Source organism: Urocitellus parryii, chromosome 1 (genome assembly GCF_045843805.1).
Source record: "Urocitellus parryii isolate mUroPar1 chromosome 1, mUroPar1.hap1, whole genome shotgun sequence".
Taxonomy (NCBI): domain Eukaryota; kingdom Metazoa; phylum Chordata; class Mammalia; order Rodentia; family Sciuridae; genus Urocitellus; species Urocitellus parryii.
The window spans coordinates 224417184-224434729 of NC_135531.1; the positions used below are offsets into that span (position 1 = coordinate 224417184).

Genomic DNA, 17546 nt, shown 5'->3' on the forward strand with positions numbered 1-17546 from the left:
ATCATAATTGCAACCATTTATTATTTATTATATGTCAGGCACTGTTAAGCACATTTCATACATATTTGTCCTATCTAATGCTTTCAAAAATCCTGTGACAGGGTTTTAATCATGTTCATTTTGCATATGAAGAAATAAAAGTGTAGTAACTCACTTAAGGTCCTATAGTCAAAAGGTGGCAAAACCAGAATTCAAACCCAGCTTTATGTCATATCAAAGTCCACCTTCTCATCCATTCATCTATTATTATCTACCAACACAGTAGGGGATACTGAGAGATTTTAAGACTTAATCTTGTCCATCAAAGGCATATACTCTCCTATTGCAGGGAGACAAACAAAATGTAAATACTACAATGCAACAGACATGGTTAGCACCTGATGAATGGGAGTATAGCCAATTAATGCTGGCTAGGGCAAAGAGGAAGGCTTAAGGAGAAGGTTGGTTTGGCATCAGGCTGGGGATTGGGCAGTGGGGCAATTACTTTTGCCATTAAGAAGCTGGCAATATGGACAGCATATTACAGGAAATAATGAAAAATTCCATTTTGATTGGTTCTCTTGGGCAACTGCAGATGAAGTTGGGATCTGGGTAATGGTCAGATTTCAGAGGATTTTAAGTTATGTGCAAGATGCAATGGAGTGGGGAAGGACTGGAGGCAGACCAATTAGACTGTTGCAGTGGTCTAGGAGTAATGAGTACCAGGATTAAGGTGGAGATAACGGAAAACACAAAAAGACAGTGGAGTGGGAGACACTGAAAAAAATCATAGTTATGACCTGGAGATGAACTCGATATTAAAGGAGAAGAAGAGTAAGAGTCAGGAATGATTCCAAGGTTTTAACCCTTAGTATCTAGGAAAGCAGGAATAATGATGACAGAATAGAGTTGCTTTGGGTAGAATGATGAGAAGCTTGGTTCTATTTTAACTCATGTTTATGCAATCAGATATCAGAGGATAGAGTCAGGTGACCAAACTAAAATACACTATGGAAAGATAAGAATCTATTATCTTTTTAAAAGGATCAAAAATGGTACACTGGATCTCTAGGAAAAGGGAGTGAGAATGTAAAAATCAGAGTTTCACAGATGAAAATTTAACCACCAGCATTAAAAAAAAAAAAACCCAGTTATAACCCAATCATTAAGAAGCTTGTCACTTGCTTTAATAAATGAAATTAGAATGAATTTTTGTTATGATTCCTTTTAATAAATGCAAGTAATTATAAATGAATTGAGGCTGGGAACTATACATTTTGCATGACTGTTATGACATTAAAGACAACAAGTCATCTGCTTAAAAAATAGTGTTACTAAGGCTGGGGATGAGTTTCTCACCTATAAATTTTTATAAAACATAGGAAGAAAACAGAACAATTGCTTTCTCTATAGAGAACCAAGTGGTGAGCCAACAAGAGTATATGGAGTCTTCAGCTTGATTAAGCACGTGTTTTAAACTGCTGGTTTAACTTCCTACTTCTTAAGTATTTAATAGATTTGGTTATTTCTTAAATTGTCCTAACATCCTTATACTGTTTTTTATGTTGTTTCATTTTCTTAACTGTTAAGGGAATATTATACCCCAAGTTCCTGCAGAACAGATTTTCCCACTATATAGTTACAGAATCTGCTCAGAAACCTACAAAATGTTCCCACTCTATTTATGGGGACTTCCTCCAGACCTGCTGCTTTATGGCAGTTCTTTATAAGTCTGATTCATACAAACCAAAATCCAACAGCCAGCAATAAGAATCACTCAAATATTTTTACAAGTAATAAATACAACAATAGAATTTAAGCATAGAGACAAATAACTAATAATAAAACTAAAATAATTAGACTAACAACTAAAACGAAAACCAAAGACAGAAATGGTTACACTGTTTTGGCTTATGAAATGTACTGCTTGGGATTTATTGTAACAAAAGAATAATAAAGTTCTATAGAGAAAATATCTTTACAAAGATGTTCATTGAACATTAAATAAAATAGCAAAAAATTGGAAACAAACTCAGTCATTGGGGAATGAAAAAATAAGTTAACTCAAAGGAATATTATATAGACATTTCAAAAAAAATTTCACTACCATGTGATAATGTCAAAAAGTATTTGTGAAATTAAACTAGGTTAAAAAGGCAGATTCCAAAATTGTGTTTGTGTTAAAATTATAACTGTTTAAAATTATATACACATTGAATAAAGGTGCTAAATGGTGAAATAATAACAATTACATTAGAGTAGCAGGATTAAGAGAGAACTATCTTAAAATTTCCTTAATATTGTAAGGCTATTTCAACTAAAATAATTTTTAAAAGCTATATTTATATAAATACTATACTATATGTTTAAGACATATAATGATGGTCATTAAGACTTTTATATCACTGTTCATGGGGGAAAACAGTAATTCTTATTATAAAAGGGAACTTATGTTTCCTTAGAAAAAGAAAAAAACTAAAAAAAAAAGGAATTGAGCAGAAAATGCAAAATATACTCAATACTTTTCATGAAAATTTAGAAAAAAGAACACTCAAAAAAGAAAATAAAAGGGAAGGTTTTTTTTTTTTTTTTAGTAAGACAAATATTCATAATATAAATGGTAAAATTGGCCTCAGGATTTTGTAGTATTTATCTGTCCTGTGATCTCAGTTCATATAAATGTATATATTTTACATATATACATTTCCTATTCCTTTTATATCTATGGTATAATTAAATGATGATTCTCTGTTTTAACTTTAAGCTGATGGTGGCAGCAGTCTAAATAATTGCATTTGTTTTGGTTTGAAGAAGTTAAAAGGCACACATTCATACCATACTTGTTTAGCTTGTATACTAAAGTTTTTGAAGATTATACCTATAGAAAATTCTTCTAAATGTGGGGATGCTTCATATCGTAACTCTTAATATTCAGATATTAATGAAGAAAGCACCCAGTATAAACTACATAAATAGACTATTTTCCTGTCTTTGTTATTTACCGTCTATATAAAGGTTTCAGTATAGTATAGTATTTATTTATTTATTTACTTACTTATTTATTTCTTCAGTGCTGGGGATTGAACCTAGGTAAGGCCTTGTGCGTGTTGGGCAAGCACCTTCCCACTGAGGTATACCTCTAGTCCAGAACATAATTTAAAGACAAATATGAGGCGGCTAGGGAATTTTAAATAAAATATTTATTTTTAAGTTAAAAAAAAACAGGCTTTACTAGTTTCAGCCTAAAAGTATTTGAATAATTCTTACTTCTATAATAAATTCATATTTATTATATACATATTTTTCTATACAGCTCCAAAATCTTCATCATAATTATGACTAATATTGTACAGGACTTAGTTTGGGCCATGATGGAATATATGGTAATGGGCTTAGTCTTCTTCTATAAAATATAAAACTGGATAAAATATATGAAGCAACTTTTTTCAGGCATTGGACTACATCAGACAATACTATGATCCGTAAGATAGGAGAAACACAAAAGGTGAGTCCCCCCAGTTAACCAGACATTCTGTTTGGGGAGACTTCTAGACTGGTATAAATAGGTGAAGCCCCCCAAGAAGAGATAGTTGTTTTAGTGAATGATAGTTTCATGAGCTAAAAAGGCAGAGATCAGGGCTCAAGAGTGGCTAAGGTAGTAAGGGTTTGTGTAGCAGAATACTGAGAAAGTAGTAGATTCAGAGGAGGCCCCTAAGCCTATAAGAGAATTTCCCCAGAGTTTTTAGCTATTGCTAGCTGTTCATCCACAAGGTGAGGCTCCAGAAAACCTATGGGGGTGGGGGCGAAAAAAATCACTGGAGATAGGAAGTACTGTGCTTCTCTGGACTTCCAGCTAAGTTAGAATGGAGAGACCTCTCTGAAACACCTCAGGTATTCAGTTAAAACCCTAGAAATCCCAGCCACAGGATTAGGAACCATTATAGACTCAGGGACATCAAAATATCCCATTCTAACAACCTAAAATCAACACAACCCCAAACAAATCAGTCAGTAAATTAGCCATTTACCAGGAAAAAAATCAAACAATACAAAACAAAAACTCAACATCTTTAAAGGAAGACAACATAATCTTAGACTCTGTACAAGATATTATCAATAATATTAATCATACAATAAAAATATTAATAATAATAAATAATATTAATAATAGCTATCAGATCTTCCTGATAAGACTGATGGTGGTATTAACAAATTGATTTTTAAATATTGCATAATAAAACGTGTCAATATTTGGAAGATCTACATAAAACAGAGCCAGTCTTTTCCAAATTACCCATGCATGATGCTACATAGGTAAAGAATCCACCCAAAGTGCAAGGTGCACCAAGGGATTATAATGTAGCAGAATATGAAAAGCTCATTCTTATGGTTTTATATTAGAAATTACAACAAAGAAACTGCCACTACTGATATTTAATGTAATATCAAAAAATTTTTCCACAATTAACTGAAAAAGGTTGTTAAAAACTCCTTTACAAGTACATATCTGTGTAAGGCCAAATTTCCTTCATGTAATTCAACATAAACATGTTACAAAAATTGGATGCAGAAGCACTTATGAGAATCCAGCATCATCCATTGAGCCAGACATTATAGAGACTTACGGACATTTAAAATAATGCCACTCTTTGTACTACATTTTTGGGAACATAAAGATATTTTCATTAAAATATCATTTATATTATACATAATAGTTTTATTTTTATCTTGAAAATAATAAATATTTTTAATGTCTCAGTTTTAATTTCTAATATGGAAAATATCAACAGACCCAATCCATATAAATAAAAGACCTTTGGGGTCCTTAGTGATTTAAGAGTATAAAGGGGTCCTGAGGCAAAGATATTTGAAACTATAGTCCTAGAATAACCCCTAAAAAATAATGCAAAGATACATAGTCAAAAAGCCAGTAGTAAAAATAGAGTAAAAGAAAAAAAGTATTCAATTTATCCAAAAGAAGACAGGAAAAAAGGGAACATAAGGAAAAGATGAGACTGAAAAAAAAAAGATACCTAAATAAAGTTCTATGAATTTACAACATTGTCAGGATAGGGCTGGATATTATCTATCTTCCTTTCCCTTCTCTTCCTTTTCCCTTCCCTTCTCTTTCCTCCTTTCTTCTTTCTTTTCCTGACTCCCTCCCTCCCTTTCTTTTCTGGTGTTAATTTAATAGATCTAAAAGGTTACTTCATAGTTTTAATTTTTATTGCTTTTATTACTGAGTGTTTCCCCCTATATTCACATATACTTCCTCCTGGTTGAACTTTATATCTATATCCATGGCACACTTATCCATAGAGCAAAAGGTTTTAATGTTTTTCTAAGAATATAACAAACACTTTCTTAGCCTTGATATATGGCAATGGAAAAAAATCATTTAAATTTTATGTCTCTCTCTGCTTTTGTATTAGTCAAATAAGGGTAATAGTTCTCAAAACAGTGTTCAAGTTAAGCTTAAGTACTCTGGGGTTATAATTATCCGATTTCATCAAATCTACAATGGCATAATTTTCTGTACTAGTAAGGGAAAAAAAGCCATTTCCAAGTACAATTTTAAGATGTCATCAATTACAAGAAGTGTCATGATTTCAGAGATGTTAATTGGTGAGAAATTGTGAGTCTCGGAATGGATAAAATATAGCTATTATAGGCCTATCAGCTAATAACTGAACTAGCTCCAGTTAAACCTTCTTTTCCTCTATTTATTCTAATGTATACTTTGACTCTGGCTACCTACTTTTCTCTTTGGCAATAATGAATATTTCAGTTGACTGTTGCTGTTAGCAGTAAATTTCTTACTTAGGAAGGAGAAGACATAAATACTGAAAATAATGCCTTCCCACTTCTACATACAATGCAATGGGTGTCACAGCTGCTGGGAGAAACCAATGTCCACTTCCCTCATTAAATATTTAATGGGAACCTATAATATATATCAGGCACCGAGCTGCCAATTGGGGACACAAAGATGAAGAAGACTTGGTAGAATTCAAAATATTTGAGGAATTGTAATCTATACTAAAGAATACACACTTTATCATCAGTTAGATAACAAGATAGGGATTGGATGAGTAAAAGGGGCACTTTTTTTGGTTCTTTTTTAGTTATACATGACAGTAGAATTCATTCTGCTATAATTATACAAGCATGAAATGTATCTTATTCTAATTAAGACCCCATTCTTATGGATGTACGCTCTACCACTGAGCTACAACCTCAGACCAGAATGGTTTTCACTATGGTGTATTCATATATGTACATAGGAAAATTATTTCAGATTCATTCCACTGTCTTTCCTTTTCCAATCCCCCTTCCCTTCATTCCCCTTTGTCTAATCTACTGAATACCTATACCTCCCCTCACCCTCCTTATTGTGGGTTAGCTTCCACATATTAGTGAAAATATTTGACCTCTGACTTTTTGGGACTGGCTTATTTCACTTAGTGTGATGGTCTTCAGATCCAACTGTTTATTTGCAAATGTCATAAAGTTACTCTTCTTTGTGGCTGAGTAATATTCCATTGTGTGTGTGTGTGTTTATATCACATTTTCTTTATCCATTCATCTCTTGAAGGAAGTCATTCTTTTTCTTTTAATTACACTTTAAACAATACTGATGCATTTAAAATAGTCTTTCATCTCTACTTTATTATTACTACTATCCATGAGATAAGCACTGTTTTCAGGATAGTGTGGACTTTTTCAGAATTTTTCTATGTATTTAAAAACAAAAATATATTGGGGCTGGGATTGTGGCTCAGCGGTAGATTGCTCGTCTAGCACGTGTGAAGCCCTGGGTTCGATCCTCAGCACCACATAAAAATAAAATAAATATAATAAAGATATTGTGTCCAGTTACAACTAAAAAATAAATATTTTTAAAAAAATAATAAAAACAAAGATATATAAATATTTGTAGCACAGAAATTCATTTTAAAAATGAGATTATACTAGAGATACCTCTTCTAAACTTGTTCTTTTTATTTAATGATGCATTGTAACTATCTCTTTGTATCAGTATACAAAGATCTCTTATTTTTACTAACTGCTACATTATTCTCCAATGTATGGCTATAACCATACTTTATATGATTATAGCTTTTGAGGTATAGCTGAAATATACTAAAATGCACATAGTTAAGTTGTGTAACTTGATAAGTTTTGATATATGTAAACTCTGGTAAAATCATCACTACAGTGAAGATAACAAACATATGCACCAAACTTCAAGTTTCCTGGAGAGCTGGGGATGTAGCTCAGTGGGAGAGCACTTGTCCAGTATGTGTGAAGCCCTGGATTCAATCCCCAGTACTGCAAAAAAAAAAAAAAAAAAAGATTCCTTGTGCCCTTCTACTTCTTTCCTTCTGTCTATAAAGAATGATTTGCATTTTCTTTTTTAATATTTTTTTTGTAGTTTAGATGGATACAATACCTTTATTTTATTTATTTATCTTTATGTGGTGCTAAGGATCAAACCAGGGCCTCACACATGCCAGGCAAGCGTTCTACCACTGAGCTACAACCCCAGCCCAGAATGATTTGCATTTTCTAGAACAATACAAGAAAACATAGTATGTATAACAGTCCCACCTTACCTATGGAGGGTATAGTCTAAGGTCCCACAGTGGATGCCTCCAATGGTGGGTAGTACCTAACCCTAGATATACTATGGGTATTTTCTTCTATATGCACACATATAATAAAGTTTAATTGATAAATTAGGCACAATAGGAGATTAACAACAACTAATAATAAAACAGAATAACAAACAATATACTGTGTTTAAAACTTATGAATTGTTAATTTCTGAAATTTTCCATTTAATATTTTAATATTTAAATTTTCCATTTAACATTTTGGACCAGGACTGGGGATGTAACTCAATGGTAGAGCCTAGCCTGTGTGAAGGACACACACAACACACACACACACATACACACACACACACACACACATATATGGATGACAGTTAACATTGGGTAACTGAAATTGTGGGTAAGAGGAGACTACTATACTCTTTATTCCTAGCTCTGTTTACTCAGCATAATAATTTGAAATTCATTCATCTTTTTGTGTCTATTAATAGTAGGTATATGATTAACTTTTAAAGAAACTGCCAAGCTGCACTGGGGATGTAGCTCAGTGGTAGGGTAGAAGGGCTGAGTTCAGCAGTCAGAGGAAAGAAGGAAGGAAGGAAGGAAGGAAGGAAGGAAGGAAGGAAGGAAGGAAGGAAGGAAGGAAGGAAGGAAAGAATGAAGGAAAGAAGGAAGGAAGGAAGGAAGGAAGGAAGGAAGGAACTTCCAAGCTGTATTCAAAAGTGGTTATACCATTTTTATATTCTCACTAACAATTTTATACACTAACAATGTATAAAATTCCATTTCCTCCACATTCTCACTTGCACTGGTATGCTCAGTATTTTGAATTTTATCTATTCCAATTAGTGTGAAGTGGTATATCATTGTGACTTTAATTTGCATTTCTCTAATGACTAATGATGTTGAGCATTTTTTCATGTGTTTATTTACCATCTGTGTAACTTCTTTGGTGAACTGTCTGTTAAAATCTTTTTTTCATTTTTATTGGGTTGTTTTGTTATTACTGAATTTTTTTAAGGGGGGGGAGTACTAAGAGCTTTGCACAAGCTGGGCTATTGATCTGCCACTCAGCTGTATCCCAGAACCTTATTATTGACTTATGAGAGGTTTTTTTTTTTTTTTTTTTTTTTTTGTACCAGGAATTGAATCCAAGGGCTCTTAACCACTGAGCATCATCCCCAGCCCTTTTTTGTATTTTTTTAGAGACAAGGTCTCACTGAGTTGCTTAGGGTCTTGCTAAGTTGCTGAGGCTGGCTTTGAGCTTGCAATCCTCCTCTCAGCCTCCCGAACCACTGGGATTACAGGTGTGCGCCATTGTGCCCAAAGATTTTTGAGAGCTTTTAAAAATATATTCTGACTGAATCTTTTATCAGCAATGAAAAGGAAAAAAATGTTGATACATGCTACAACATGAATAAACCTCAAAATAATTATTCTGAGTAAAAGAAGCTAGGCAAAAAGAGAACATATTATATGATTCCCTTTATAAAGACTATTAGAAAAATGCAAACTAATACATAAGGCACTATATTCCATAACGCACTATATGTTCCTCTCCCTCCTTTCTTCTGTCTTTTCTATTGTTTTACAGGTAAATTTCCCTCAACATTCTACTTTTTTTTTCTTTCTTTCTTTCTTTTTTTTTTGGTATTGGGAATTGAACTCAGGAGCATTCAACCACTGAGCCACATCCCCAGCCCTATTTTGTATTTTATTTAGAGACAGGGTCTCACTGAGTTGCTTAGTGCCTCGCTAATTTGCTGAAGCTGGCTTTGAACTCATGATCCTCCTGCCTTAGCCTCTTGAGCCTCTGGGACTACAGGCGTGCACCATGGCACCTGGCTTGACATTCTACCTTTTCCAGATAACTTTTTATTTGTCCCTGTAAGCTCTATTTCAAAGGCTGGGCATTATGTATTTTATCCATGTTTTTGTAGCCTAATGGGGGATGGGGGTTACTGATGGACTTAGCTGAGTAATAGGTAGCCTTTATGAGAGTCTGAATCTGCATTTTACCTTGTTTTGCCAAATGATTCTTTATTGGAATATTTTTCTTTGTAATTCTTCACTAGCTGGACATTCTACTGCACCACTGTTAATGCCACTTATAAAGTCATGAAGGCAGCAGCATTCAACACTACAGCCCAAGACCGGGCAGTCTCTAGAACCTCTTTAATGGTTTCAGGGAGCTCTATGGCTAAAAATTAATGACATATCTAGCAGGCAATACTATCAAACTCGTTAGAAGTGATATTTCCATTGTGCTTAATGTTTTTCTGGGTTTTTTTTCCCTTTGTGTTTCTGAGTGGTTTGTGGAGGGTTTTGATGATCAGGGCAGAGGCAGAGGATACCACCTTAATCTGGGTTGGCCTGTCCCCTTAATGGCAGTTTTACTGTAGTCCTTAGATACTTCAAGTCACCAAATGCCTTGGTGATATCTTTTTTTTTTTTTTTTTTTTTTTAACAAGGGGTTTGAGCTGGAGAACCAGGGCAGATGAGGCACCAGCTTCCCACAGGTGCACCTAGGTATTCCACTTTAATCTCTGGGATTAAACTTGAAAGGCCCAGCAAATGCAGCTAAGGTCAATTGTGCCTGGATGCATGATAACTGCAGAAAGTTGCACCTTGGCCTTCTGAGAGCCAAAAAGCTGAGTCTGCTTTTTCTTTTTCACATCTTCCTTTTTTTCCTTCTTTTTTTCTAAGGGTGATTAAGTCCTGTGCTAAGCTTCATTTACCTAGTTAGGATGTGTCCTATTCCTAAATAAGTTTGTCTTGGGCTTCAGATAGTTCTCTCAATTCAACATGGAGCCCCAGAAAATAAGGAATGCTCTAGTTTTCCCTGCTTTGCTGAGACTTCAAATTCTGTGATGATAGGTAAGAGTATTTATTTCCAAGAGTTCATTTTCAACTTCTGCCACAGCTGCCTAATGAGTTTTAGGAAGGAGTCTCATAGTTTACCTGCTGACCTTCTTTCTCTAGTTACTACTTCTGATGGATGCAGGTGGGGTTAGGAACCACATAAGAATCTATAATTTCTTTCCTTGGTGACTAGTTTTCCATGTGTATGGTCTTTTTCAGGGGGTTGCTGTTGGCATTGTTTTGCTTGCTTTTACTAATTCTTTTCATTTTGTTGGAGGAGGAATATTCTGCTTTTCAGTTCATCCCATCTTCTTTACCTGGAAGGCTCTGGCTTATTTTTTAAATAGATCAGAGAAGTGATTATTTTTTAGTCTTTTCTTGCATACTCCACACATCCTAGCCCAGGGCTGGGCACCTATCAATATTCAGAAAATGCTGGAAATAAAGGATATCACTACATGTTCCACAATAGCTAACTTTAAGTATCCTGAACAACAGTGCTAATTAATTTTCCTAAATACTTTCATCATATCACTCATCTAGTTTCAAAACATTAAACCCAACTCCCAACTGAGCAGATCTATTTGCATGCTTTACAATATACCTCATGTATTTATTCTCAAATCCAGATGTTCATGCAACCACTTGAACAGCAACAACAAAAAAATGATTTACTCTTTAAGTATTCCTCATTCTTCAAGGCTCAGGTTAAATTCTACCTGCTCTTTCATTTCCATCTTAGGAATCTCCTATTTTGAATTCCTAGGGTCTTTGCTGTCTTTATCATTTATTATGATCCTGCATATTGCTCTATGTTGTTTATTTATTCATAAGTATATATCTCAGTTCTTCATCTAATAATAATATGAATTATGACTTTTAGTAAGCACTTATTACTATGACAAGCTTTACATGTATTATCTCCTTTATAATCACACCAGGAAGGAACTTGCTCGGTCATATAGATGGACGGGGATAGATGCAGGATTAAAATTCAGGTATTTTGGATTTAAAGTCCATGTTTAGCCACTGTATTCATTTTCAGTCTAATTATAAACTTCCAGTGGACAGGAGCTAGATCTTATATTTCTCTATATAGACTCATTTACTCAAACATATTTATTGTGTGCTAATATTATGGAAAATATAGCTAAGAAAAAAATGCAAGCTAAGCTCTTCTCTATATAATCATACAAATAATTAAGAAAAAACATAAATAAAGAACACATTAGAAAATAGTAATCATAATAAGATAGCTAATTATTATATAGTATGTTGCTTATTTACAATGCAAAGATACTTTATGTTAAATGTGATCATTTTAAACCTAATAACATGCTATGATGTAGATACTACTATTATTATCCCATCTTAGAAAAAGAAAACTAAGTCACAGAGGGATTAAGTATCTTCCCAGAATTAGGTTAACTCTGGGAATGTAATTAATACCACAGAATTGTTCATTTTATGTTATGTGAATTTCACTTCACTGAATTATAAAAAAAGAAAAAAGAGAGAGAGAAAGATTAAGTAGCTTCCCAAGGCTGGGTAACCATTAAGTCTGTACTGTCAACATTTGTACTCTACTGCCTCTCAAAATAAATGTGATGATGGAGGAAGTCAAAGAAAATATTTACGATGTATGAAATAGGGCAAGAGCAGTCAGATGATAATACAATGATTATATAAGGAAAATTATGTAATATTAAAGAATTCTTAGAATCTGAACCTTATTGAGATCAGAAAAACATCCTATTATTTAAATGGCTTATACAACAGAAATAATGTTGCAACATCCAGGTCTTACCTTGGGTCTACAGAGAATGGCTTAGCTCAGTGTTTTTTAAACTAAAGGTTATAACCTTTCCATGAGTCATGAAATCAACTTAGTCTACCCAATACTTAAAAAGAGAATGAAATGGAAACACAGTAGAATAGAACAAGTGGGAACCCAGGTACACATCTCACATGGTAAAAACTGTACAGGCAACTTCTATTCCTATTTTATGAATGTGTAATGAAGTATGTCTCTAAGTACTGGTTCATGAAGTAAGCTGTATTTTTTTTTAACTATGGATCATCCCACAGGCTTAGCTACTTTAGTCATAAGATAAACACAAATGCTTGTTGCTTCCTTACAAATTTCAGGGATCTCTCGAAAAGTTCCCACACAATTAAACTAGGAATAATGTGGAATGGGGAATGATTTTCCCAAGTAACAGTGTAAGTTGCTTAATAAAGATAGACCTTTGGGTCATGTCTCAAAAGCATTTTGAATATCATTTCTGGTCAGTATTTCCCCAGTAATGATTTAAATACAATAAGTGTAATTAAAAGAGTAAAGATAGAATGTAAAATAAATAGTCCAGCTGTTTCTAGCTGCTGTGGAAAAAAAGTTTGACAATGGCTCAAAACCTTAAACATAGAATTACCATGTGACCACCACAATTCTAGACCTAAGTATACACCTCCTCTAATTGAAAGCAGGGATCCAAACTTGTATACATGTGTTGATAGTACTATTCACAAGATCCAAAAGGTAGAAAATGCATAAATGTTCTTTAAAAGTTGAATGAATAAGACAATTGTGGTATATATAAATAATGAAACATTGTTTGGCCTTAAAAAAAATAAAGAATATGCTACAAGGTAGAGGAAGCTCCAACATATTATGCAATGTGAAAAAAGTCAGACAGAAAAGGTCACATATTGTATGATTCCATTATCAGAATAGTCAAATCTACAAAGATAGAACATAGATTAGTGGTTGCCAAAAGCTGGGAGTAAGGGGGTGGGAATAAGTGCTTTATGGATAAGGGGTTAAACTTTGGAATTACGGGAATGTTTGGGAACTAGATAGAGGCGCTGGCTGTATAAAGTTGTGAATGTAACTAACACCATGGAATTGTTCACTCTAAAATGGTTAATTTTATGTTATGTGAATTTCACTTCACCAAATAATTTAAAATCAAGACTATAGGCTGACATAAATAGTGATACAAATATCCAAAATCTGGAAGACAAATTTGTCTCAGAATATTAGAAGCTGAATAAAATGGAATATATTTTTGTTAAGAAAAAGTTTTAAAAGGATCGTAGAAAGAGTAATTCATCCATACAAAGTAGAGGCTAGAGGAAAAAATGAACTAGATAATTCAGAGCAACATCTGTAAGAGAAAATTGACATGTACTTTCACAGAAACATTCCGTAAAAAGTCAAATTCAGCAAGAGTGGAAATATTATTCTTAAATATGAAGAAAAAAATAAGGAAGAAAATGAAAACTTTTAGACAGAACTTTGGACTTGAAGGAAGGAGAAAACAAACAAATATATATAACAAATCTTCATGCAAAAAAAATATAGGAGGTGGAAATAAGGATGTGTGGGAAGATGAAGTGAAGCTGCTACTTCCTTTTCTCTTGAAGGAAATAATTTTTACTGTTGTTATTATAATATATATCTATTGGAGGAGGGGGTTACTAGTGGTATCCCAGTGCAGGCTGGATAACCCCTTGGAGAGCAAGCTATGGAGAAGGATGGCTATCTGGACTAGTTTGAGTGGCTATCTGGACTAGTTTGAGGTTTTCAAACTGTGAGAGCAGAGCTCTGAAGGTCTTCCAGGCTGGTAGAGTGATGGAATGTGGGAAAGTAAAAAAGTGGAGCTGCTTATGTCCCAGGCCTACATGTGCTTTATTCAGAACAGGTTGATTTTTACCTTTTAAATATTGAGATGTCATATAAAAACTTCACTAGAAAAAAGTTCTCCTGCTAAAGAAAAGTCTGAGCCAGGCACAGTGGTGCATCCCAGTTACTCAGGCTGAAATAGGAGGATCACAAGTTTGAGGCAAAGCTGGGCCACTTGGTAAAACCATGTATCGAAATAAAAATAAAAAGAGGTGAGGATGTAGCTCTGTGAGTGGCCCTAGGTTCAATCCCAGCACTAAAAAGGAAAGGAAGGAAGGAAGAAAGGCAGAGAGAAAAAATCTGAAAGTCATTGGACTGGATCAAGGATTCTTAAATCTGGCTGCTCAACAATTACCAAAAGCTTTTCAAATTAAAAATCTCTAGGCCACATCTCTAGGCCTAATGCAAAGGTACTCTCCCAGGGATTCTTGTGCAGTCATCCCAAAGCTAACCCTCGGTGTTTGAGAAGCACTGGACTAATGAACCCTTGCTTTCCCAAGAGATGATGACAAGACAGAAATTTAAATAGGTAAGCAAAAATTTCAGGCAAAAGAGCTGGAGGTAGCAGCAGATAGGAAAATAGACAACTAAATCACTAGGGTTTAATGAAGGAGAAAAAAACAAAAACAAAAACAAAACCAACCTTGTAAATGAGGATCTTGGCTAGGACTAGAAGTTCCTCTGGAGATCTCTTTGCCTGGAAAAGGGCCTATTTTCTCTCACAACCTACAGTAATTGTCCATACTGGTAATGGTGATCAAAATGATTTAATTTACTCTTTTTAATTTCAAAAAAGTAAATTATATATGCGAGCCACATATATAATTTAAATTTCTAGTAGCCATGTTAAAAAAGTAAAGAGGTAAAATGGATTTTAATAATATATTTTATTTAACTCAATGTATCCAAAATTTCATTCATTTCAACATGAAATTTGATATGAAAATTGAATAATTTACCTTTTTTTAATACTAAATTTTCAAAATCTTTCAGCCCACCTTAACTCAGACAAACTACATTTTAGAGTGCTCTATAACCCATACGTGGTTAGTGGCTACCATACTGCACACTATACGACTAATTAATAAAAGATCAGTAAACTTCCTTTTTAATCTGATATTCTGTTGGAATAAAAACATTAAAAAAGTCCCCAAATCACTTTCCCAGTCTTATAGACCTGCCCCAGAGGCAGACTGATAACAAGTTTTGTCTGGAGCTATCACATCCCACTTTGCATTTCCAGCCCAGATACTTTTTCTCCCTCTTCCCAGCAGCAGTCTCTGTATTCTGGACATTTTTTACCAGATTATCCTTTTCTCAAAGACTATTTGAATGTTTACATCTAAATTCATCATCTTTTTTTCCAAAATAAAAAATCAGTTAACTTCTTGATTTTCTTAGCAGTGACCTAAGTTCAAAACTTCAAATTCTTCCTTTTCCTTTATTTTGTACAAGTACCAAGTTCTATTTATTCTTCCTTCACGAGCTCTCTCACTAGCTCTCTCCTGCTTCAAGTTATCCCTGCTGATATATCCAGCATATTGTTACCAAATATGTATATAATCATTTCTCCTTGGTGGCTCTATAGCATCTTGTACTTCAGCTATGAATTTAGGACCATGCATAATTTTGCTCCCATCCTAACATCTGGCCTATATCATTCCAATCTTATCTTTCAATAGTCTCCTAGATGTGCTTTTTCGTTTTTTAAGCCAAACTGCCCTGTTTATTGTCTCCTAAAAATGCCTTGTACTTCCTCATCTCTGTTTTATGACTTTCTTCTCATTCAGAATGCCCTTAATCCAGCTCTACCTATCCAAATCATTAGTCAACAAATATTTCTGTGTCAGGCTTTGTGCCAGGAACAGGAGGCAGAATAAATAATCCTAATTTTAGTTCTGCTCACTCTAAGAAGCCTTCCTGACTATGCCCATACACAAGTTGTTTTACATTACTTATTTGTTCTTCATAAGGCTTATGTCCTCTATAACACTCACTGGGCCCTTATAATTTACTGTTTGGTATTGTTGATTATCAGCTTTTGCTATACATACCTATTTACCTATCTTCCCAAATAGTGTTAGATTCTCTGAAAGCAGGGACTTCCCCTGATGCTTAGGAAGCAGCAGGTGCTGTATATACAATTTGCTGATTGACAACAATTTGTAAAGATGAAGGGCCTGTGAGGTGAGAGGAGGACCCTGCCTAGGAAAGAGCCTCCCACCCAGTCTCTACCCAGTAATACACTGGCAAGTCAGGATCAGAGGCAAGGAGGGAGAGCTGGCTTAAAGCACTAGGGAAGTTCCACTTTTCCAATTTCATTAGCAAAGCAATTTAGAACTAGAAACACATTAAGTCAGGACTGGTTATCCTTGCTTTTCTCTACAACCTAAATAAAAACAATAGTTTTAAAAATCCTTTCGTGGTACTAAATTTAAATAATATCACTGGTGATATTTAATAAACATACATAATATCAGACCTAAAAAAGAGAACTCACCACATATTGTGCTCAAAAACTTTGGCTGGGTCAGTTAAAATTCTTGATCCCAGAGGGGCCACTGGGTGGGAACCACTGTAGCATCTGTGTGGCACCTTTCTTAGTCTTAGGCAGCAAATATAATTTCTCCAAATCACATTCATCCTCAGTAGTACCTGCAAAGTCACAAATAATTAGTCAGTATGGACTAAATGGTATATTGCTTAATAGTCAAAACTGGTTCCTACAGGTTTACAACCTCAGAAAGGACATGGAAACCAAACATGTAAAAATGAAAGATGGGTACGATAGTGCCTCTTCTGAATTATTCTCAGGCCAAAAGAAAGGAAAGTTTAGGGTGGGTAATATTGGCTGGAATTTTTCATAAACTACAGCCTCCACCAACTGTGCTTTGTTGGGTATGTGCTTACTTAATTTTTAGCATGTGGCCAAATTACACAAGCCCAAAATCTGAATTTTGCATACAAAAGACAGTTTTTTTAAAAAGATTTTACTATTTTGTTTTGGGAATTCTAGGAAATATATTTCTAGGAGATAGTTCAAGACCAAAAACCCCAAGTGTAGTGGCAAAATAAGAAAACAAGCCTTTATTAAATCTCATTCTTCATAAGGAACTAATACAAAAAATTATTCAAATAAATAAATACCATGTTAAGACAGGATCCTAGCAATTCTTAATGTTAACAATTCTATATACATATATTTTTTGAAGAATAGTCAGTAATATGGTTGCATAATGGATTGCCCTATATAAAATACAAGCTTTAATCCTTGCCCACGAGAACTGCTTAGTTGATTAGCTCAAACCTTGATCCCTATTTTGGAAGACTAATTGAAAGAGTATGACATCATGGGCTGGGGTTAGCTTAGTGGTACAGTGCTTGTCTACCATGTGTAAGGTACT

General features: G+C 34.1%; 1 protein-coding gene across 1 annotated transcript in view; it reads right to left on the minus strand.

The window, feature by feature from the left end:
- Mettl8 (methyltransferase 8, tRNA N3-cytidine) overlaps positions 1-17546 on the minus strand; it is an 84953-nt gene that overhangs the window by 27590 nt on the left and 39817 nt on the right. Inside the window, exon 2 of the mRNA XM_026389551.2 lies at positions 16643-16797. Within this exon, the coding sequence (XP_026245336.2) occupies positions 16643-16785 (143 nt within the window). The 5' untranslated portion in view covers positions 16786-16797. The remainder of the gene's footprint in view (positions 1-16642; positions 16798-17546) is intronic.